General features: G+C 64.2%; 8 protein-coding genes across 8 annotated transcripts; 1 reads left to right on the forward strand and 7 right to left on the reverse strand.

Moving 5' to 3' along the window:
- Window positions 1-70: 70 nt before the first annotated feature.
- Window positions 71-2,083, reverse strand: LOC62_06G008079 (uncharacterized protein; the record flags this gene model as incomplete). Its single annotated transcript, XM_062774603.1, has 7 exons — window positions 71-349; window positions 478-511; window positions 940-1,328; window positions 1,365-1,663; window positions 1,700-1,810; window positions 1,846-1,959; window positions 1,999-2,083. 7 exons carry the CDS (start codon window positions 2,081-2,083, stop codon window positions 71-73), a joined length of 1,311 nt encoding a protein of 436 aa, XP_062630587.1.
- Window positions 2,084-2,262: 179 nt separating this feature from the next.
- RVB1 (RuvB-like helicase 1) lies at window positions 2,263-4,220 on the reverse strand. The gene is made up of 3 exons (XM_062774604.1): window positions 3,871-4,220; window positions 3,391-3,523; window positions 2,263-3,341 (listed from the first exon to the last, which is right to left on the reverse strand). Exons 1-3 carry the CDS (start codon window positions 4,150-4,152, stop codon window positions 2,305-2,307), a joined length of 1,452 nt encoding a protein of 483 aa, XP_062630588.1. The 5' UTR covers window positions 4,153-4,220; the 3' UTR covers window positions 2,263-2,304.
- A 165-nt stretch (window positions 4,221-4,385) lies between these two features.
- On the forward strand, window positions 4,386-4,757 carry SPBC21C3.04c (putative 54S ribosomal protein L34, mitochondrial; the record flags this gene model as incomplete). Its single annotated transcript, XM_062774605.1, has 1 exon — window positions 4,386-4,757. One exon carries the CDS (start codon window positions 4,386-4,388, stop codon window positions 4,755-4,757), a length of 372 nt encoding a protein of 123 aa, XP_062630589.1.
- Window positions 4,758-4,974: 217 nt separating this feature from the next.
- rid1 (GTPase-binding protein rid1) lies at window positions 4,975-6,978 on the reverse strand (the record flags this gene model as incomplete). Its single annotated transcript, XM_062774606.1, has 6 exons — window positions 4,975-5,283; window positions 5,327-5,443; window positions 5,479-5,602; window positions 5,640-6,065; window positions 6,106-6,740; window positions 6,781-6,978. 6 exons carry the CDS (start codon window positions 6,976-6,978, stop codon window positions 5,089-5,091), a joined length of 1,695 nt encoding a protein of 564 aa, XP_062630590.1. The 3' UTR covers window positions 4,975-5,088.
- A 2,858-nt stretch (window positions 6,979-9,836) lies between these two features.
- Window positions 9,837-11,710, reverse strand: itr1 (Myo-inositol transporter 1; the record flags this gene model as incomplete). The annotated part of the gene is made up of 4 exons (XM_062774607.1): window positions 9,837-9,955; window positions 9,992-10,803; window positions 10,842-11,404; window positions 11,439-11,710. The coding sequence occupies 4 exons, from the start codon at window positions 11,708-11,710 to the stop codon at window positions 9,854-9,856; spliced, it is 1,749 nt and encodes a 582-aa protein (XP_062630591.1). The 3' UTR covers window positions 9,837-9,853.
- Window positions 11,711-12,362: 652 nt separating this feature from the next.
- On the reverse strand, window positions 12,363-12,812 carry LOC62_06G008085 (uncharacterized protein; the record flags this gene model as incomplete). The annotated part of the gene is made up of 3 exons (XM_062774608.1): window positions 12,363-12,502; window positions 12,673-12,777; window positions 12,809-12,812. The coding sequence occupies 3 exons, from the start codon at window positions 12,810-12,812 to the stop codon at window positions 12,363-12,365; spliced, it is 249 nt and encodes an 82-aa protein (XP_062630592.1).
- A 747-nt stretch (window positions 12,813-13,559) lies between these two features.
- Window positions 13,560-16,098, reverse strand: glpK_1 (Glycerol kinase). Its single transcript, XM_062774609.1, has 4 exons — window positions 15,829-16,098; window positions 15,002-15,405; window positions 14,858-14,951; window positions 13,560-14,822 (listed from the first exon to the last, which is right to left on the reverse strand). The coding sequence occupies exons 1-4, from the start codon at window positions 16,035-16,037 to the stop codon at window positions 13,694-13,696; spliced, it is 1,836 nt and encodes a 611-aa protein (XP_062630593.1). The 5' UTR covers window positions 16,038-16,098; the 3' UTR covers window positions 13,560-13,693.
- A 102-nt stretch (window positions 16,099-16,200) lies between these two features.
- On the reverse strand, window positions 16,201-16,974 carry LOC62_06G008087 (uncharacterized protein; the record flags this gene model as incomplete). Its single annotated transcript, XM_062774610.1, has 3 exons — window positions 16,201-16,400; window positions 16,443-16,673; window positions 16,773-16,974. 3 exons carry the CDS (start codon window positions 16,972-16,974, stop codon window positions 16,201-16,203), a joined length of 633 nt encoding a protein of 210 aa, XP_062630594.1.
- Between the last annotated feature and the right edge of the window lie 183 nt (window positions 16,975-17,157).

Here is a 17,157-nt window from a genome sequence, read left to right on the forward strand (position 1 = left end):
ATTCATACTACTAACCCCCACGCATCTCGCCCACTCTCTCACAACCCAGCTCGGCGCCTACGGCGCCTCGCTAAAAGCCCTGCGCAAGCACAAGCGCATCGTGCTCCATCATAGCCGCAACCAGCGCCTCGATCCACGCGTCGTCGACGCCGACGCCGCGCGAGCGCACAGTGTCAATCGCGACACGCATGCAGTTGATGTGCAGAATCGTCGCGACAATCTTGCGGTGCTGCGCGCACGTCGAGCGCGTCACGGCCACGGGGAGGAAGTCGGGTAGGCGGAAGTAGCACTGCCTGTTGGTGTGCTTGGCGGGGCAGAGGTGCGCCGGGAGGGGGAGCCAGTTCTCGGGCTGTGTGTGTGCGGGCGCGCAGGCGTTAGCGCGCGAGGTCGTGGGGTGGGGCAGAGATGAGAGGAGAGAGGAGAGGGGGAACTGAGGAAGGCGACGAGGGGGAAGACACGAGCCGCGGCCCCACCCACCTTGGTCGTGTGGTTGTCGTGCTCGCAGCCGTCGCTGCACGGAAACGTGATCGGGCCGCTCGTGGGGTGGGGGCACATTGTCGCGTTTGTGTGTGGTGGTGGGGTGGTGGGGTGTCGCGCAAGTGCCAAGAGGTGCGTTGCGCAAGAGTTGAATGGGAGAAAGAGAATGAGAGGATGGCAAAGTTGGACGACTGATATACTCATGTGTGTGCGCCGCGCACTGCGCGAGTCGAGCGCCCCCGCCGATCCTCACTCACCACTGGGGGGCGTTATTGACGTGCTGCATGCACGAGGCCTGCACACGTCGCCCCCCGCTACTTGCACACTGCACAGCCACGAACGAATACACACATGCATATGTACAGCGCTTAAGGACAGACACTCAACTCTACGCGCTACCATGCTCGCCACCAGACTCCAACCCCACCAGGACACCGCCACCACCCCACCCAGGCGCCTTACCCCTTCCACCCGACAGGCAGGCGCATGCGCACGAGAGCCGCATACACCTTCTCCTGGTCGTGCAAGCGGAGGGAGAGCGCGAGCAGCTCGTCCTCGTCGTGCGCGCCCCAGCCCCCGTCCAGCTCGCGCCACAGGTCGCCCTTGACGCGCAGCTTGGTCCTTGCCTCCATCGCCGCGCGCTTTCGCCCACGCGCGGCCTCCAACTCGCGTCGAAGCGTACCGATACTGCGCGCCATGCTCGCCGCGTACCGGTGGATCGTGCACATGCCGGACGTGTCGACCAGCTTGACGACGGAAGGCAGCTTGTCCCAGCATAACCCGGGCTCGCTGGGCGAGCACGCCTCGAACACGGCGTCCGTGATCTTGTTGCGCCCTGCTGCGTCGACCGCCTGGCAGGTTAGCGAGCTCCCAGCCCATGTACCTACCCCTGCACACTGGCAATGGGTGTGCCCGCATGACGGAGCTGCGGGGAGCGGGGTACGCAAGTTGACCTCGTAGTGAGGCTTGGACACCGGCGTCTCAGGGAGAGAAGTGGAGCGCTGTGCCGCGGTCTTGGACTGCGTGGGGGTCTTGGCCTCGGCCACGCGAGTGGTCTTGCTGCTCTTCGGCGTCCTGGGGTCGGAGAGGGTCTCGGCGGCGCGCTTGGGAGGTGCACCTTCCTCGCGCCAGTTCTTGATCGTGTGGGCCACAGCGGGTGCGTTGTGCTCCGGCGTCTCGGGCTTGCCTTCACGTCAGCTGAGCACCTCATCCCTCAGCTTACGATGCTCGTAGGGGATGAGAAGGGAGTCGATGACCGTGTGGTCGAGATCGTCGTCGCCAAACTCCGAGCCGCTGTCGTGGTCCACCTTCGCCTTCTTCTGCGACGGCGCAGCTGGCGGGTCAGTCGCATAAGCTGGGAGAACCCACCACGCGGAGTCGGCACCGCCTCGGGGGTCGGCGCGCGCTTGAACACGCCCACCTGCTCAGGCGGCTTGTTGGAGACGTGCACTGGGCCGCCGGTACCGCCCCAGCTCGTCACGCCTGGTGGGTGAGCAGAAGAAGGAGGGGACTGACACCCACCTGTCCACCGCGCGGCGTTGGGGCCCGCCGGCGGGGCGTTACGGTTATACGGTGTGTTATGGTGATACGTGTTGCTACGGTTCATTATTTGTATTGTAGTGAGTGAGAAGATGAAGAGTGAGAGTCGAGTGGGTGATGAGAGGAGGATGAGGGGAGGGAAGACGATGACGGTGAGGAAATCCCATGGTGGCCGAATTCCATGGTGTGGCGCCACTTGTCAGTGAGTCAGTCACCACCAGGCCAGCCACACCCCACCCCACCCCACTCATATAAACTGCTGCATGTAACCATCTACCTCACACCCCCCTAATACCTCTTCGTGTTCGCGTCCAAGTCCTTGAGCACCAGTGTACTCCGCTTGGTGTCGAGGAAGAGGTCCTCGAGCTGCGCCACATCCTCGAGCGACACCTCTGTCCGTCCGGCGGTGCGCGCGACAATAGACGACGGCGTGAGGAGCTGGAGGGCGTAGCGGAGCGAACTCTTCTCTCCCTCATCGGCAAGACGGTCGAGCGCAGCAGGCGCCACCTGGATGCCCTCGACACGGCAACGCGTCTCGAGGATGGTCCGGATCTCGCCACGCGCATAAGGCTCCGTCTTGACAATCATGCAGCGGTCAAGCAGGTCAACGGGGATACCGTGCGGGGACCTGATGCCCTCGCCGCCGTAACCGCCGTCGTACTCGGTTCCGCGGATGGTCGTGATGCCTCGGTTGGACGCGAACACGACGTAGGGCGACATGGGCGACTCGAGCGCGCGGTTCAGGTACGTGAAGCACTCCATGTCGAGCATGTGCACCTCGTCGATGAAGAGCACACCGGGAACGAGCTCGGCGACACCCTGCTCAATGTACCTGTCGACGACCTTGTTGATCTCGCGGCGGAGCTTGTCTGTGACCTCGGTACGGCCGCCCTTGACGAGCTGGCCCATGACGCTCATGATGTCCTGTCCGCCCTGGGGACGCGCGTTGGCCATGTCGAGGTCGTGCAGCGTCACGTCCTGGACCAGCTCCTTGCGCTTGTGGACGTCACCCTTGGGCAAAGGGACGTATTCCTCAGCCTCGAGGTCGTACTCGCTCGCGTACGCGTCTGAGCGGCCGACACGCTTAACGGCACCAGTGTTGGCCTCAATGTAGATGACGTCGCCGACAACAACACGCTCCTTCTGGATCGCCTCGTAGACGGAAGGGTCGAGGCGGAGCTGCTTGGTACCCTTGACCGTCTTAAGGCCGACGATAACGTGCGAGATGGTCTTGCCGTAGCCAGAGAGGGGGTTCTCAGCCTCGGATGGCGTGAGCTCGGTGACCTCGCCTTCGTAGACCTCCTTCGTCTCCTTGATCCGAAGGCCTGGCGCGTGTCAGTGGCTATGATGATAGCTCCACGCCGCCTCGCTTACCTATTGCCCGGCGGAAGCAGCTGCCCAGAACCTCGGTCTTCTTGACCTCGCCAGAGTACACCTCGGAACCGACCATGCCGCAGAATGGGACCTTGCTGCCGAGCTCCTGGCTGAGGGCGACGGCGAGAGCGGTCTGAGGGGGTCAGCAGGTGCCTTGAGCCAAAGGACAGGGAGGGTGCAGACAGTCCGAGGAGGTCGAGAGTCTGTAAGGTGAGGATAGGGTGTCCTGCGTCCTTCAAGGGTCGAACGGCACCGAACACGCGCGGCTTGAAGGATGTCGCGGAGTCGCTATTGTTCGACAACAACGCGACATCCAGACACTGCCGCCCAGCTAGAAGCCGCAGCCTCCGCAAGCAAGCATCCGCACGCGCACCTCTTCACTCCACACCGGACGGTGCCTCCATCCAGCTCCCCGACCGGCGCTCACAGCCCGCCCATGCCTCTTCCACACGCTCGCGCTGCGCGCTCGCGACGACTCACCTTACCAGTCCCCGGCGGGCCGACAAGCAGCACCGGCCGCCCGCTATGCCGTCCCTGCCGCAACAAGCTAAGGTGGAGACCCAAGGCCTCGCGGGCCATGCGCTGCCCCACAAACCCCTGCGAGCTCTCCATTGCCGTGCCGTCGTCGGCGAGGCCGAGGCCCTTGATGTGGCTGTGTGTCGCGATGCGGCTCTCGCGCGTCGCCGCCGGCGGGGGCGGCTGCGTGATGATCGTGCCCGAGCCGCTGGCGGGGGGGACGGCGGGCGGTGCTGGTGTCGACATTCTGCGTGGATGTTTTGCAGCAAGAGGTGGTTGGAACTTGCTCGATGTCGATGACGGTGGTGGTGGTGGTGGTTGAAATCGAGCAACAGTGGGCTCGAGGGATTATAATTTCATTTTTTGTGTCATTTATCCCGTTTCAGCGACGAGCGATCGGCTGGCGCTGAGCGGGCTGGGTAAAAGTCGGATAGCTCGGACTTGCATCTCGACGTCGGACTCTACACCTCGATACCACCATGCCTCGCCTCCTCCGCGCCGCCGCGCGCACGCTCGCCGCCACCGCCGCGCCAGCACCAGCAGCACCATCCCTTGTCGCGCGCCTCGCCGTCCGCGCCGCGCCCGTCCGCTCCACCTTCCTCACCGCCGCCCCGCGCCCCGCCTCCCTCCTGTCTCGCATCTCGCCCGCTGCCGTCCCCGCGCCGCTGGCTGCGCGCCTCGGCCCCGCACCTACCGCCCAGCAGGTCCGCACGGCCTACGGAAACGAGTACCAGCCTTCGCAGCGCAAGCGCAAGAACAAGCACGGCTTCCTGTCTCGCTCGAAGACTCGCCTCGGCCGCAAGATCCTCGCCAGGAGACGACTCAAGGGCAAGAAGAACCTCAGCCATTAAGCGGATTATGTGTTGAGCATGCGGCTTGAGCCCGCAGGCTCGGCCTCGAGAACCGCCCAACGACAGCACACGCCGACCTGGCACTGTCACAGAGCCAGGCCACCACCACCCACGATACCCACCAAGTAGCAAAGCACTATTCGCATATGCAGTCACATCCTGCACTCTTGCCGTGAATCGTTTCACAAGGTATAACACTGAACTAATGAACAAGGGAGGGGTATGTCTATCATGGGGGGCAGAGGTGATCGTTCGTGGCAGGGTGCACGGGTGAATGGTGTACGTCGGGTTCGTTATTGTCGTAGGTGCGCAACCCGTACGGCGGCGCGTCTCACTTCCACTGGGTGCGCGGGAGCCACTCGCCGGCCGAGGCGTGCTTGCGGAACTCCTCTGGTGGTGATCCGATCATCTTGTGGATGAGGTATGGCATCTTGTCGCCGGGACAAGCGCGCTTGAGGTGGTCCACATATCGGGCCATTTCAAGGTGGAGAGTTGGGTAGTATGTTGTCGATGCCTTGCGCATTGTCTGTGGGGTTAGCACACGGATGCTGATGGTACCGAATACCTACCACAAGGATGCGGTCAAGGCCGGACGCGATGAGGTCGGTGTGGAACTTTTGGGCGTCTTTGGCATCCTCACCAGCGAGGTGGGATGAGACGTCGTTCAGGAGACGGAAGTGCATGGTCTGGCGTGAGCTCTTAACAGGCCTCGATCACTCACCACATAGCCCATGGCTTCAAACTCGACACCACCAGTAGCGCCACCAGGGGCCACTGGCCGCTCCACGACCTTCTCGTCAACCTGGTCCAAGTTCCACAGTGTGTTGTTGCCATGGCACATGATCCTGTGCAGGTCAGCAGTGTGATGAGGCGATTACCCACCAGAAGTAGTCGCGGCAAATGTCACTCAGCTCCTGCACCCAAGACTTGAATACACGTGGCCGGTGAGCGACAGTCACAAACTCGTGATAGTCGGCGGCCTTGTTCTCCTTGGCGGGCATCAACAGCTGGCGAACAAACTCGGTGACGTCGACGTCGGCAGGCGACGTCTCGAAGCGCACGGTGCTGTTTCCAGGAGCTTTGGCTACCCGAGAGGGGAAGAGCTCAAAGTGGAAGATGAAAAGCTCGACCATGATCAGTCGGCAGGGGATGTCACCAGGCTTCTTCTCAGAGAACAGCAGAGCAGACAGTGCAGGGAAGGGACGAGGGTGTGCGGCACGGATCGCGGCCTTGCCGACATCCGACGTCGTGAGCGCCTTGACGCATCTGAGGAGCTCATAGAGCATCTGGTCATCGTGCTGCTCCTCGCTGCGCGGTGTCAGTCCTCCCCACCCAAAACACAACTCACCGCCACTCGACATCAAGCAAGTCCTGCAGCCGGTCCAGGACGAGCTTGTATCCTCCCGCCTCGATAAACGTCGCAACCCATCCAGTCGTCTCGTGGCGGAGTAGCATGCGAAGCTTCTTTGCCCTGTTGACTTCCATGCTCAGGTCCGTGCCCTTGTGGCTGGATAGCCAGTGCACAAACGCATCGGGCCCCTCTGTCGCCTGAAGCTCGGGGCTCGGTGACGGGGGCGCAAACAAACTGTTTGGTCTAGACGTCACGGGTCTGCTGCCAGGTCTTCCAATGTCGATGCTGTATCCACGGGCCTGGTGGCGTGATGGTGTAGGCGCAGCAATCTTGGGGGAAGCGACAATGACAAACTGGTCCCCATCGACGTTGAGTGTCTTTGGAGGCACAGGGCCGGATCGACGGGCCGCCTGGGGGCTGTCTGGGCCGAGCGACGTTGACGACTTGGCCTTGCGCAGGAACGGCGTAGACGCCTTCTTGACCTTCTTGTCCGGTGTCTGGGGGACAGGGAGGCCTAACGAGGCCAGGATGGCTGGGTTGGACTGGGACGACGAATCAAGGATCGACTGCTTGACGTCCTTTGCAACGCTGCCAAACTTGAGACGGACCGTAGAGGGGACCTCAAGCATGTCCTGGGGATGTTAGTGAACCCGCCAGCTGTGAATAACCCACAAGAAGCGAGTCAAACTGGGCGTCGACATCCTCTCTGTTGGGTGCCGTAATGTCCTGCAGCGGTGTTTTGATTCTTTCGTCGGCCCTCTGCCCTGGGTGGTTGATGCTGTCGGTCGAGACGTCCGACATGGACAAGCTTGGGCGGGACGACGAGGCGGAAGACACAGAGGAGGCCGCTGGGATAGCAGGTGGGGGCATGAGTGTGTATGGCGATGGTTGCTCCTGGGCACTCGGCGACACCTTGGGCTTGCTTGGAGTTGTTTGTTTGGAGGCGGCACCAAAGGCGGCCGCCTTGACGGTGGCGGGGGCGCCAGGCGGGCGGGTTGAGAGACCGGATGGACCGTGTGATGGCCGCGGGGCGATGGATGCCCTCTGGCGAGGTTGGGACATGATGCGTGGTTGGGACGATAGAATGTAGACGACACGGACTGTTGGCTGTGGTGGTGGTGGTGTAGTGATATCAACAATGGGCGGGAAGCGCAACGCAGTGGGCTCTACATGGTCTCGTCGTCTGGGCGGGCAGGCAGGTGTGGACCCTGAGAAGTCAATCGCGTCCAGCCGCCACACGCACGGCGATTCCGAGAAAATCCCGCTACGGTGACCGCACCCTGGCTGGCGCTTCTCCACTTTCAATGATCGCCACCTAACTTTCCAACTCGATCTCGACAACAACAACATTCGCCCACAATGTCGGCGCTCAACCTCCCCAAGCCGGTCAACACGTACGCTGGCGAGGATGAGCTGCTCCGCTCCAACGGCCTGGGCGGCAGGCAAGCCGCCACGGTCGAGGACAGCGATGACATGGGCGAGTACCGCCCTCCTCGAATGTCGGACAAGTACAAGGTCGGCATCATCTACCCTCCCCCGGAGATGAGGAGTGAGTCTGAGTGATGTTGGGATGTGATTCTGACGGCCTAGAAATGATCGACAAGACCGCCACCGCCGTGTCTAAAACGTCCAAGCCTCAGGCGCTCGAGGACAAGATCAAGGAGTCGCAAAAGACTGACCCGCGCTTCGCCTTCTTGAACGACGAGGACCCGTACCACCAGTACTACCGGTACATGGTGGAGATTAAGCGCGAGGAGGCCGAGGACATTGCCAAGGGCATCATCCCTGCGTCGGGCACGCCTGGCGCCGCCACGCCCGCTGTTGCCCCCGAGCCCAAGGATGAAGGACCTGTGTACGAGCCCAAGCCATTGGAGTTCAAGGTCGACCTGCCCGGCGTGACTGCCCAGGACCTCGACATCTTGCGCCTGACTGCCTTGTTCCACGCTCGCCGCGGTCGCTCCTTCCTTGAAGCACTCAGCGTTCGCGAGGGACGAAACTACCAATTCGACTTTCTGCGTCCGACCCACTCCATGTTCGGCTACTACAACCGCATGGTCGAGTCGTATCAGAAGATCATGCACCCGCCACCCGGTCTTATCGCCAGCGTCGTCGAGGCCAACGCCGACCCCGAGGCCAAGTGGAAGACTCTCGAGGAGGGACGCCTGCGCGCCGACTGGGAGAGAGCACGCAGGAAAAAGGAGGACGAAAAGGCCAAGGAGAAGGACGAGGAGGCACAGGTGTTTGCCGAGATCGACTGGCAGGACTTTGTCACTGTCGAGACGATCGAGTTTACTCAGGCCGACATGGAGCTCGACCTGCCACCGCCTACCAACGTCGACAAGCTGCGCGTCATGAGCATGGCCGAGAAGCGCATGGCGGCCATGATCATGGAGGAGCCTGGAGCCGGTGCTCCCGTGGCTGGTGGAGACAATGTCGAGGAGGTCGACATGGAGGAGGACGAGGACGATGAGGAGGCGAGATTGCAGCGCATCAAGGAGGAGAAGGAGCAGGCGCGCGCACGAGATGTGCAGCGTGCAGCTCTCGAGTCCAAGGGTCTCAAGATCAAGAAGGACTATGTTGCCAAGGGTAGGTCGAGGGTGCTACTGGGCTGGGCTAACTCTACAGGTATTCAGCGAGGAGGCAACGTCGCGACGGCCAAGTGCCCGTACTGTGGACAGTCGATTCCCGAGTCGGAGCTCTCGGAGCACATTCGTATCGAACTCCTCGACCCCCGATGGAAGGACCAGAAGCGCGACCTGGAGCAGAGGCGGCAACAGCAGCAGCAGCTCCAGATTGGTGCCGATATCTCCAAGTCGCTCAAGGACCTCGCTGCGAACCGTACCGACTTGTTTGGTGATGAGACGGACGAGGCGGCCAAGGCCCGTCGCGAGGCCGAGGCCGAACAGAAGCGCAAGGACCGTGAGAAGATTGTGTGGGACGGTCACACCAACTCGGCCAAGACGGCCGAGACGACCTTCCAGTCGCGCTACAGCGCCGAGGACGCGGCGCGGCGCAGGAATGAGGCGATGGGTGTCTCGGATAAGCCGGTCAACACTGTCGGCCCGCAAGTCGGCCCGGGTATCAAGGCCCAGCCTCAGCAGCCCATCATGAAGGCCCCACCAAGTGCCAGCACTGGCACAACCATCTCCGCCGGCCCGACTGGCCCATCGGCTGGCGGCCAGCCAACATACTACTCTGCGCAGGCTGGTGGTGCGTCGGCTGGCCCCAGCATCAACCCCCAGCGCCAGGCCATGATGTCGGGAGGCGGCGCCCCAGTCCCACAACAGGCGGGTCAGGTTCGATCGGCACCCGACGACGGCCACGCCGACCGCGGGTCCTTCAAGCGGGCACGCGTCACGAAGCTGCCAGCCGGGCAGCTGTACTCTGAGATCGACTGGATGAGCCTGCATCCCGACCCGATCACCCTTAGCGTGCAGCTGCCAGTGATGCCCGACAAGCCCGAGTGGAAGCTGGATGGGAGTGTCCTGTCCATTCCGGACCTACCGGTCAACACACAGTTCTCGGTGCTGCGTGAGCGCATCAAGCGCGCACTGGACGCCGACCTGCCCGTCTCGCGTTTGAGGATTGACTACAACGGCAAGGTGATGAGCAACGGAGCGAGCCTGGCAAGCGTCAACCTGGACGACGGCGACATGGTGGTCATGGCTGTGCGGAAGAAGTAACGAGGGAGGCGCTAGATCAGATGTATTTGTATGCATTAGCATTTACAGCATGATTAGGTTGATTAAGCCTCGCGGCGGTGTGCCTCCTGTGCGCGGGCGAGCTTTGCCGCGCGCATCTCCTGGCTTTTCTTTACTCCAAAGCCGTCCTGGAAGACTTCATAGACCTGGCGTGTCAGTTGGCTTCAGCGCGTTGTGCTTACCTCTTCCAAACTCAGGCCACTCGTCTCGGGATACAAGGCCCAGCAGAAGACCCAGCCGGCAGCACAAGCGCCGGCATACAGCAGAAATGCTCCTGCCGGGCTCGCGCTCTCCATCAGACTCAAGAAGGTGGCGGCCACGAGCAGGTTACAGCTCCAGTTTGTGGCGGTGCACACGCTCGTGCCGAGGCCGCGCACATCGAGGCGGAAGAGCTCGCCCTGCTGCCACGGAATGTTACCGCAGCCCGTCGCATATGCCGCGACGAAGAGGAGCATGGACAGCAGCACCGGCGTGGTGAGCGACGCAGGGTAGGGATGTCCGGGGACGAGCACGCCGTCAGTCGGTAGCGTGAGCTGGTGAAAGAAGGCCGAGGCGAGGACCAGCGCGAGCGCCATGACGGGCACGGTGTAGAGCATGGTATTCCGCCGTCCGACGGGGTCGATTATCCGGAGCGCGACGAGCGTGAACGCAAAGTTGACGAGCGCGATGACCATGCCGGTGGCGGTCGCGTTCTTGAATCCGAGCGAGGCGAAAATCGACGCAGAGTAGTACATGAGCGTGTTGAACCCGCACAGCTGCTGCAGCGCCTGCAGCCCACACCCGATGACCAGCGCGCGCCGGTTCGCGCCGACGCGGATCAGCGACGCCGCGCGGTGCGTCCAGGTGGTGCTGTGTTCGGCGAGCACGGCCTGCCGCACCGCCGCGGCCATGATGGCCGTCTTGCGCTCGACGTCGTGCGGAGACGCGCGGGGGTATACCCGCGCGAGGACGCCACGGACGGCGGGCACGTCGCCGCGCACCAGGAGGATGCGGGCTGCGTGGGCGTCAGCGGCGGCGGAGGTGGCGACTTACGGCTCTCGGGGAGGAAGATGAGCGCGCCGAGCTGGACGAGCGCCGGGACCGCGCCGAGGCCGACCATCCAGCGCCATCCGCCGTGCGTGGACTCTAGCACCGCACCGATCCCGTACGCGAGCACCTGGCCGAGCGTGCACGCCACCGCGTTGATCGTCACCAGGCGGCCGCGCTGGCGCGTGGGTGCCAGCTCGCCGATGTACAGGGGCGCGATGCACGACGCGAGGCCGACGCCGAGGCCGACGACGAACCGCCCGCCAACCATGAGCGGGAGGGCGTGCGCACACGCCTGCGCGAGCGCGCCGGTGATGAACACGCCGTTCGCTAGCCCCAGCACGCCTTTACGGCCGACATAGTCGCTCAGCGCGCCGGCCACCAGGCCGCCCAGCAACGCGCCGAGCGTCGTCGCGCTCGTGACCAGCTCCTTCTCGCGCGTCGACAGCGCGTGGCCCAGGTCGTGCCGGATGCTGACTAGCGTGCCGGATATCACGCCGGTATCGTACCCGAACAACAGGCCCGAGAGGGAGGCGGCGCACACGAGCGTCCAGACGAACGGCGTGATGCTGGGGTGTCAGCGCCGCCGCAGTGCGTGCTTACTCGTCCTCGCCCGGCACGACGACAGCCGCCTCGTCCACCTCGTCCTTGTCCTCTTCCTCTTCTTCGGCCGTGTCCTCGGGCTCATCCCACAGCTCGTCGGGGTTATGCAGCCCCAAAGCGTTGGGCGTGAGCCGCCCGCTTGATGTCCGCGATCCAGGCGAGAAGGCAGGCGACGACGGCCCAGCTGCGGCGGCTGCGGCCGAGGGCGAGAGCGGCGGCGCGGCGGTCGGCAGCGGGGCGTACGCGCCTCGTCCGGAGCCTGGCGGTTGCATGTGTGTCGGCGGGTGAGATGGACAGGACGACGCCGGCGATCGTGATCACGAGGAGAGTGAGTCGTGTGGGGTTGTTGGTGGTTTCGGCCCTCGGCTCCGGTGGAGTGCGTCATCGGACCGGTGATGAGTGGCAGCAGTGGCGGTTGTCGCGTGCGCCGCGGCGGCGTGGGCAGACTTGTGCTGCTCGCGATGAGCTGCGCTTGGCACTGAGCACTGCGCGCCGCGCCGTGCCCAACTCGTCGTCATGTCCTGTTGCATCGCAAGTCCGAGCACAACGCAACGGTGGAGGAGGGGCTCCATCCGACCGAGCGTGACGCGCAGCGGCCCAACCCACGCCCTCCGCCGGCCGGCGTCAACAGCCGCAGCTGCCGCCTCGGCTAGGACATGATGCACCTTGCACGCTTGCGCCTGCCTGCACTGTCGGATGCGCCATGCCACGGCTGAACGAACACCCAGCCGACCCAGAAACGTAAATGGCTGGCGGAAACGATGTCTGCCGCGACGGGCGGGTCCCGGGACGATCCGACGAGCCGCCTTCCAAACCGACATGCCCAGCGAGCCAGGGAGAGAGCATAAGTGAATAACCGCGAGACGCCAATGCAATGCAGATGCAAACCCAGAATACAACAAGCAGACTACAGCGAGCGACGCACTACGCCACGCCCCTCCACTTGGGCTCGCGGCGCAGCTCCTTCGCGATCGCCAGCGCGAGCGTCGACGCGCCGAGCAGCCCGCCGACGAGCCACCGCGTCGTCTGCTCCGCCTCGTCCTTTGGCAGTCGCGCGAGGCGTGCTCGTGATGGGCGACGTGCGCGGCGGGGTGGTGAGGAGGGTGGAATGGGTGTGAGTTTGGGCGGTATTGTGCTGAGCGCGACGAGGGCGGCGGGCGGGCTGTCAACTGCGCTGAGCGTTGCTGGGGAGTTGTCTGGCGGGGGTCAGCGTTGCCGCGTGCGGGTCACCTACAGTCCAGGCTGTCGAGGGCGTCCACCGGCGCAGCGGTGCCGTTTGTCGTAGCGGCGACGACGCACGCCGCAGCGAACACGAGCAGCGCAGAGAGCTTCATCGTGTCTGCATGGGGCGGGGGCGAGGTCGCACCCACCCATCCCCCATACATATGTAAGTACACTGTTGCAGGCAGCAGACAGATCCAGCCCCTGCATCCCATCTTGATAACCTGCTCTCTACTGGTCGTGCCTCGTCCCTGAGGCAACGCTGGGTTGCTTTGAGTTGCCTGTGGCATGAGTTGGAGATTGCGGGAGGGGCATGACGAGATGACCAGGGCAAGCTGGGTGTGTGGGTTTAGTTTTGGTGCGGGGGGGCTGTCACCTGCGCTTTGTTTGGGTTGCGCTACGTGCGGCGGGCGGGTTTCATTGCTGCATTGCTGGTGCATGTCGTCCGGCGCATCGGGCAGCGGTGTGTGTCACCGCTCACCGCTCAGCACGCCGCATGCACGCGCACGCCGCAAGAGGTCACGCCACCCATACCACGCGCCGCCGCATATGTACAAGCGCCGAGACGAGACGAGACCTCACAAATTGCCCAACAACAACCACTGCCACTTCCGGACACACACCCTCGCCACGCCGTGTGAACACCTGCACCAGTACCTATGCCGTAGACATCGCCGCTGCGCTGAAGCCGAGGGCGGAGCGGGATGCGGGATGATGACCTTGTGCTTGTTTCTGCCTATGGCATTCATCTGAGGGTATGAATGAGGTGGGCCCGATGCGGCCTGCGACGAGTGAGGTGGGCAGAGCTGAGCGAGCCTCGGAGCGGAGCTGCTGCTGCGCCGCCTGCCTCGCTGTCTGCCGTGCCGGCGGCACCTTGCCTCGGCCTCTCACCCCGCATGTGCACCGTTACATGGTTGTGCTCTACGGCGCCTCTTACGTGTGACTGGTGTGTGTGTGTGTGACTGCGTTGCTCGTGCTATAGAGAGCTACCGCGAACCCGCTCGCGCCGGCTGCGCCGACGCTTGCACGACCGCCTACTCCTTCCAATGCATCGCCCGCTCGACGGCCCGCTCCCACCCCCTCCATCGCTTCGCCCGGTCCTCGGCATCGTTCTGCGGCTTGAACGTATGCCTGCCGGCCACATTCACCTCGCGCAGCGTCTCTGGGCGGGCCAAGTCCCAGCCGAAGCGCTTGAGCGCGACGGCGGCGCAGATGGCCGACCCGAGCGCCGTCGACTCGCGCATGACGGGCCGCTCGACATCAATGCCGAGAATGTCCGCCTGAAGCTGCATGCACAGGTCCGAGTTGGTCATGCCCCCGTCGACGCGGAGGACCGACAGCTCGTGCCCCGAGTCCTTGGCCATGGCCTGCAGGATTGCGCGGGTCTGGAAACACGTCGCCTCGAGGGTCGCGCGCGCAATGTGCGCGCGGTTCGTGTACGCCGACATGCCGACGAGGGTGCCGGCTGCCGAGTCGTCCCAGTACGGAGCGAACAGCCCCGAGAACGCAGGCACAAAGTACACGCCGCCCGTGTTCTTGACCTTGTTTGCCAGCGGGTCGATGTCGCTCGCGGCCGAGATGATCTCCATCTGGTCGCGCAGCCACTTGATGCTCGAGCCCGCCACCGCGATCGAGCCCTCGAGCGCGTACGCCGTCTGCCCGGCTACCCGGAAGGCCGGGGTCGTGAGCAGCCCGTGCGTCGAGGGGACCGGTCGGTCACCGGTATTGAAGAGCATGAACGCGCCGGTGCCGTATGTGTTTTTGGCTGAGCCCTGCTCGACGCACTTGTTGCCCACGAGCGCGGCCTGCTGGTCGCCAATCATGCCCGCTACGGGCTTGCCCTTGAACGCGCCGGACGTGATGCTGCCGTAGATCTCGGCGTTGGACACAATCTTGGGCAGCGCAGACTCGCGCACGCCAAAGAACGCGAGGCACTCGGGGTCCCAGGCGGTCGTGCGCAGGTCCATGAGCATGGTGCGCGACGCGTTCGTCACGTCGGTGAGGTGCAGTCCGCCATTGGCGCCGCCAGTCAGGTTCCACAGGATCCACGTCTCGACCGTGCCGAACAGCAGATCGTCCGTGTCGTGTGCGCGCTTGACCTCGGCCACGTTGTCGAGCAGCCACTTGACCTTGGTGCCGCTAAAGTACGTCGAGAGGGGGAGCCTGGGAATCAGTCCTGCTCGCGTGCGCCCACCCACCCAGTCTTGGCCTTGAGCGCCTCGGTGCCCAGCGGCGAGCGGCTAGCCAGCTCGTGCACGGTGTCAGTGTTGCGGGTATCCGGCCACGCAATGGCTGCGCTGCGTCAGCACACGGCCTGGCCCCGCCCCGCCCCGCCTACTCACCATTGTACAGCGGCTTGCCGGTGCTCCGGCTCCACACACACGTCGTCTCGCGCTGGTTGGTGATGCCGATGCCGGGGACCTGTTCGAGCCCGATGCCCCTGGCGGCGAGCGCGGTCGCCACGCCATCAAGACACGCGTGCACCGTGTCGATGAGGTCGGCGGGCCGCTGCTCGTGCCACCCGGGGTGGGGGTACAGCTGCTCGTACTCGATCTGGTGGGTGGCCACGACGGCGGCCGTGTGGTCGAAAGCGATGGCGCGCGTCGACGTCGTGCCTACGTCGACCGACACGATGTACTCTTGCTTTGCGGACACGGTCATGGTGGAGTAGGGAGATGCATTGTGCCGCACGCGCGTTGCTTGGCTTTGGGCCGCAGCGGTGCGTGAGGAGGAGGGCGCGAGGAGTCTGGGCGTGTGAGTGAGACTGAAGCACAAGGTTGTCGGAACGCGGATAACAACACCCGGACGGGCGGGTATCAACGTGACGGGCCGGGACGAGAGAGAGAGAGCGAGCTCGGAAGACGTGAAACACAGCCGAGAGTGGGCGGGGAACTGCAACGCTCTCTGGGCACACCGGGGCAAAGTAGATGCCGGGGTGGGTGGGCGTACCGTGCTTGCTTTGCTCGGGACAGGAGCCGCAGGCAGACGGAGCAGCAGTCAGTTGAACCCAGCCAAGCGACCTCGTGTTTGAGAGACCAAGAGGTCGGGCAGCCAACATCACAATTATCTGCCTTTCCGTGCCACCTCGGCACAACCTCGCCCACCTCCTCCCCACTGCCTCCCCCACCATAACCCACGAACCAGGCCACATGCCCACAGCGCTACTCACCTCGCAAACCCGCGACGACGAGCGGCGTCCAACGGCCCCACACGGCGCCGTGGAGCTCCGAGCGTTGTCTGGGCCGCAGTTGTCGATCCCCAGCGAGCGGCATGGGCCTGGGCTGGCGTCGAAGAGCACCGATACGCCGCGCCGAGACGAGCCGGCCCCGAGGCCGTGGCCGCGCCTATGCGCGCGAAGCCCGCAGCGACATGTCTCATAGAGTCGTGGGTGAGTTGGTGGTGGACACTGCGGGTGGAGGTGGATCGGCGAAAATTGGGCAACAATCCAGTGGTGCGGGGCAACTCGCGTCCGCCAGCCATGCTGCATGCTCCTTCCTGTCTACAGTGTTCAATGTCCATAACGAGTCCACTCGCGCGCGGGCTACACCACCACGAGAGCGAGGGCGGCAGCCCCAGCGAGCACCGCGCCGAGGTGCACCCCTGCTGCTGTGGGGGACGCAGCGCTCGACACGCCGTCGGTGCCGTACCCGACCCCGACGTGCAGAGAGTACGTCGGGTATCCGTTGTCTGGCGGGCCGCCGCCGTCCTGGATGGTGAACGAGTCGCTCTGCGCCAGGACGTCTGTGCCGTGTATCAGCCCGAGTTGCCCAGCCCGAAACTCACTGCTCTTGCCCGCCTCGACGAGCTGGAGGACGTAGCCTGACCCATAGGCCGCGCCGCCGAGCGCCGCGTCGACGACGTTGACTTGCGCCACGCCCTTCGGGATGTCCTTGACGATCCGGACAGGCGCGGACAGCAGCGACGGGTTGGGTGTCGCCGTAGTCAGGATCAGGTCGACCGACACGTCCTGCTTCTTCCACCCCGCCTTGTTGTTGCCAGTGTAGTTGAGCGACCCTGCGTGCGGGGGTCAGTCTGTGCGCCGCGGAGCAGAGCAGGGGAGTGACGCCGTTCACGGCGACTCGCGAGCGGGCGACTCGACTCAACTCCACTCACAGCCAGCCGTGTGCGTCGGGGCATTGAAGAGCGCGGGATAGCTCGGCGCCGGGAGGGGGGCTTGCGCGCCGCCCCCACCGGGAGCGCTCGGCGCAGTGGGCGCACTGGGAGCGACGTCCGTCGTCGTTACCGCCGTGAACTGTGCCGTCGCCGCGGCGGCGAGGAGCGGCGCGAGGCGCACAAGGGTGCCGAGTATCCTCATTGTGTCGGTGATGGGTGTTATGCGAGAGTGAGTGAGTGAACAGAGTGTCGAGGGTGGCAAGCGATGCGTGCTGTATAAGCAGCTTGCTTCTTCTCGCCCACGCACCCCGCTCCTCGCTCCCTCCTCCCTCCTCGCGTCCTCGCATCGTCAATCTTGACAATCTTCTCGCGCGTGTGCCGTGTT

The sequence above is a fragment of the Vanrija pseudolonga genome, chromosome 6, assembly GCF_020906515.1.
Source record: "Vanrija pseudolonga chromosome 6, complete sequence".
Taxonomy (NCBI): Eukaryota; Fungi; Basidiomycota; class Tremellomycetes; order Trichosporonales; family Trichosporonaceae; genus Vanrija; species Vanrija pseudolonga.

What these genes read in the sequence shown, in the direction of transcription:
- glpK_1 (XM_062774609.1), bottom strand. Translation starts at nt 16,037, where the DNA reads ATGAGACATGTCGCTGCGGGCTTCGCGCGCATAGGCGCGGCCACGGCC. An exon ending in CGTCGTCGCGGGTTTGCGAG is followed by an intron (nt 15,406 to 15,828) that starts GTGAGTAGCGCT and finishes TCACACGCCCAG; the next exon opens with ACTCCTCGCGCCCTCCTCCT. An exon ending in CGGCAAGCCGCTGTACAATG is followed by an intron (nt 14,952 to 15,001) that starts GTGAGTAGGCGG and finishes GACGCAGCGCAG; the next exon opens with CCATTGCGTGGCCGGATACC.
- RVB1 (XM_062774604.1), bottom strand. Translation starts at nt 4,152, where the DNA reads ATGTCGACACCAGCACCGCCCGCCGTCCCCCCCGCCAGCGGCTCGGGC. An exon ending in GCCCGCCGGGGACTGGTAAG is followed by an intron (nt 3,524 to 3,870) that starts GTGAGTCGTCGC and finishes TGACCCCCTCAG; the next exon opens with ACCGCTCTCGCCGTCGCCCT. An exon ending in CTGCTTCCGCCGGGCAATAG is followed by an intron (nt 3,342 to 3,390) that starts GTAAGCGAGGCG and finishes GACACGCGCCAG; the next exon opens with GCCTTCGGATCAAGGAGACG.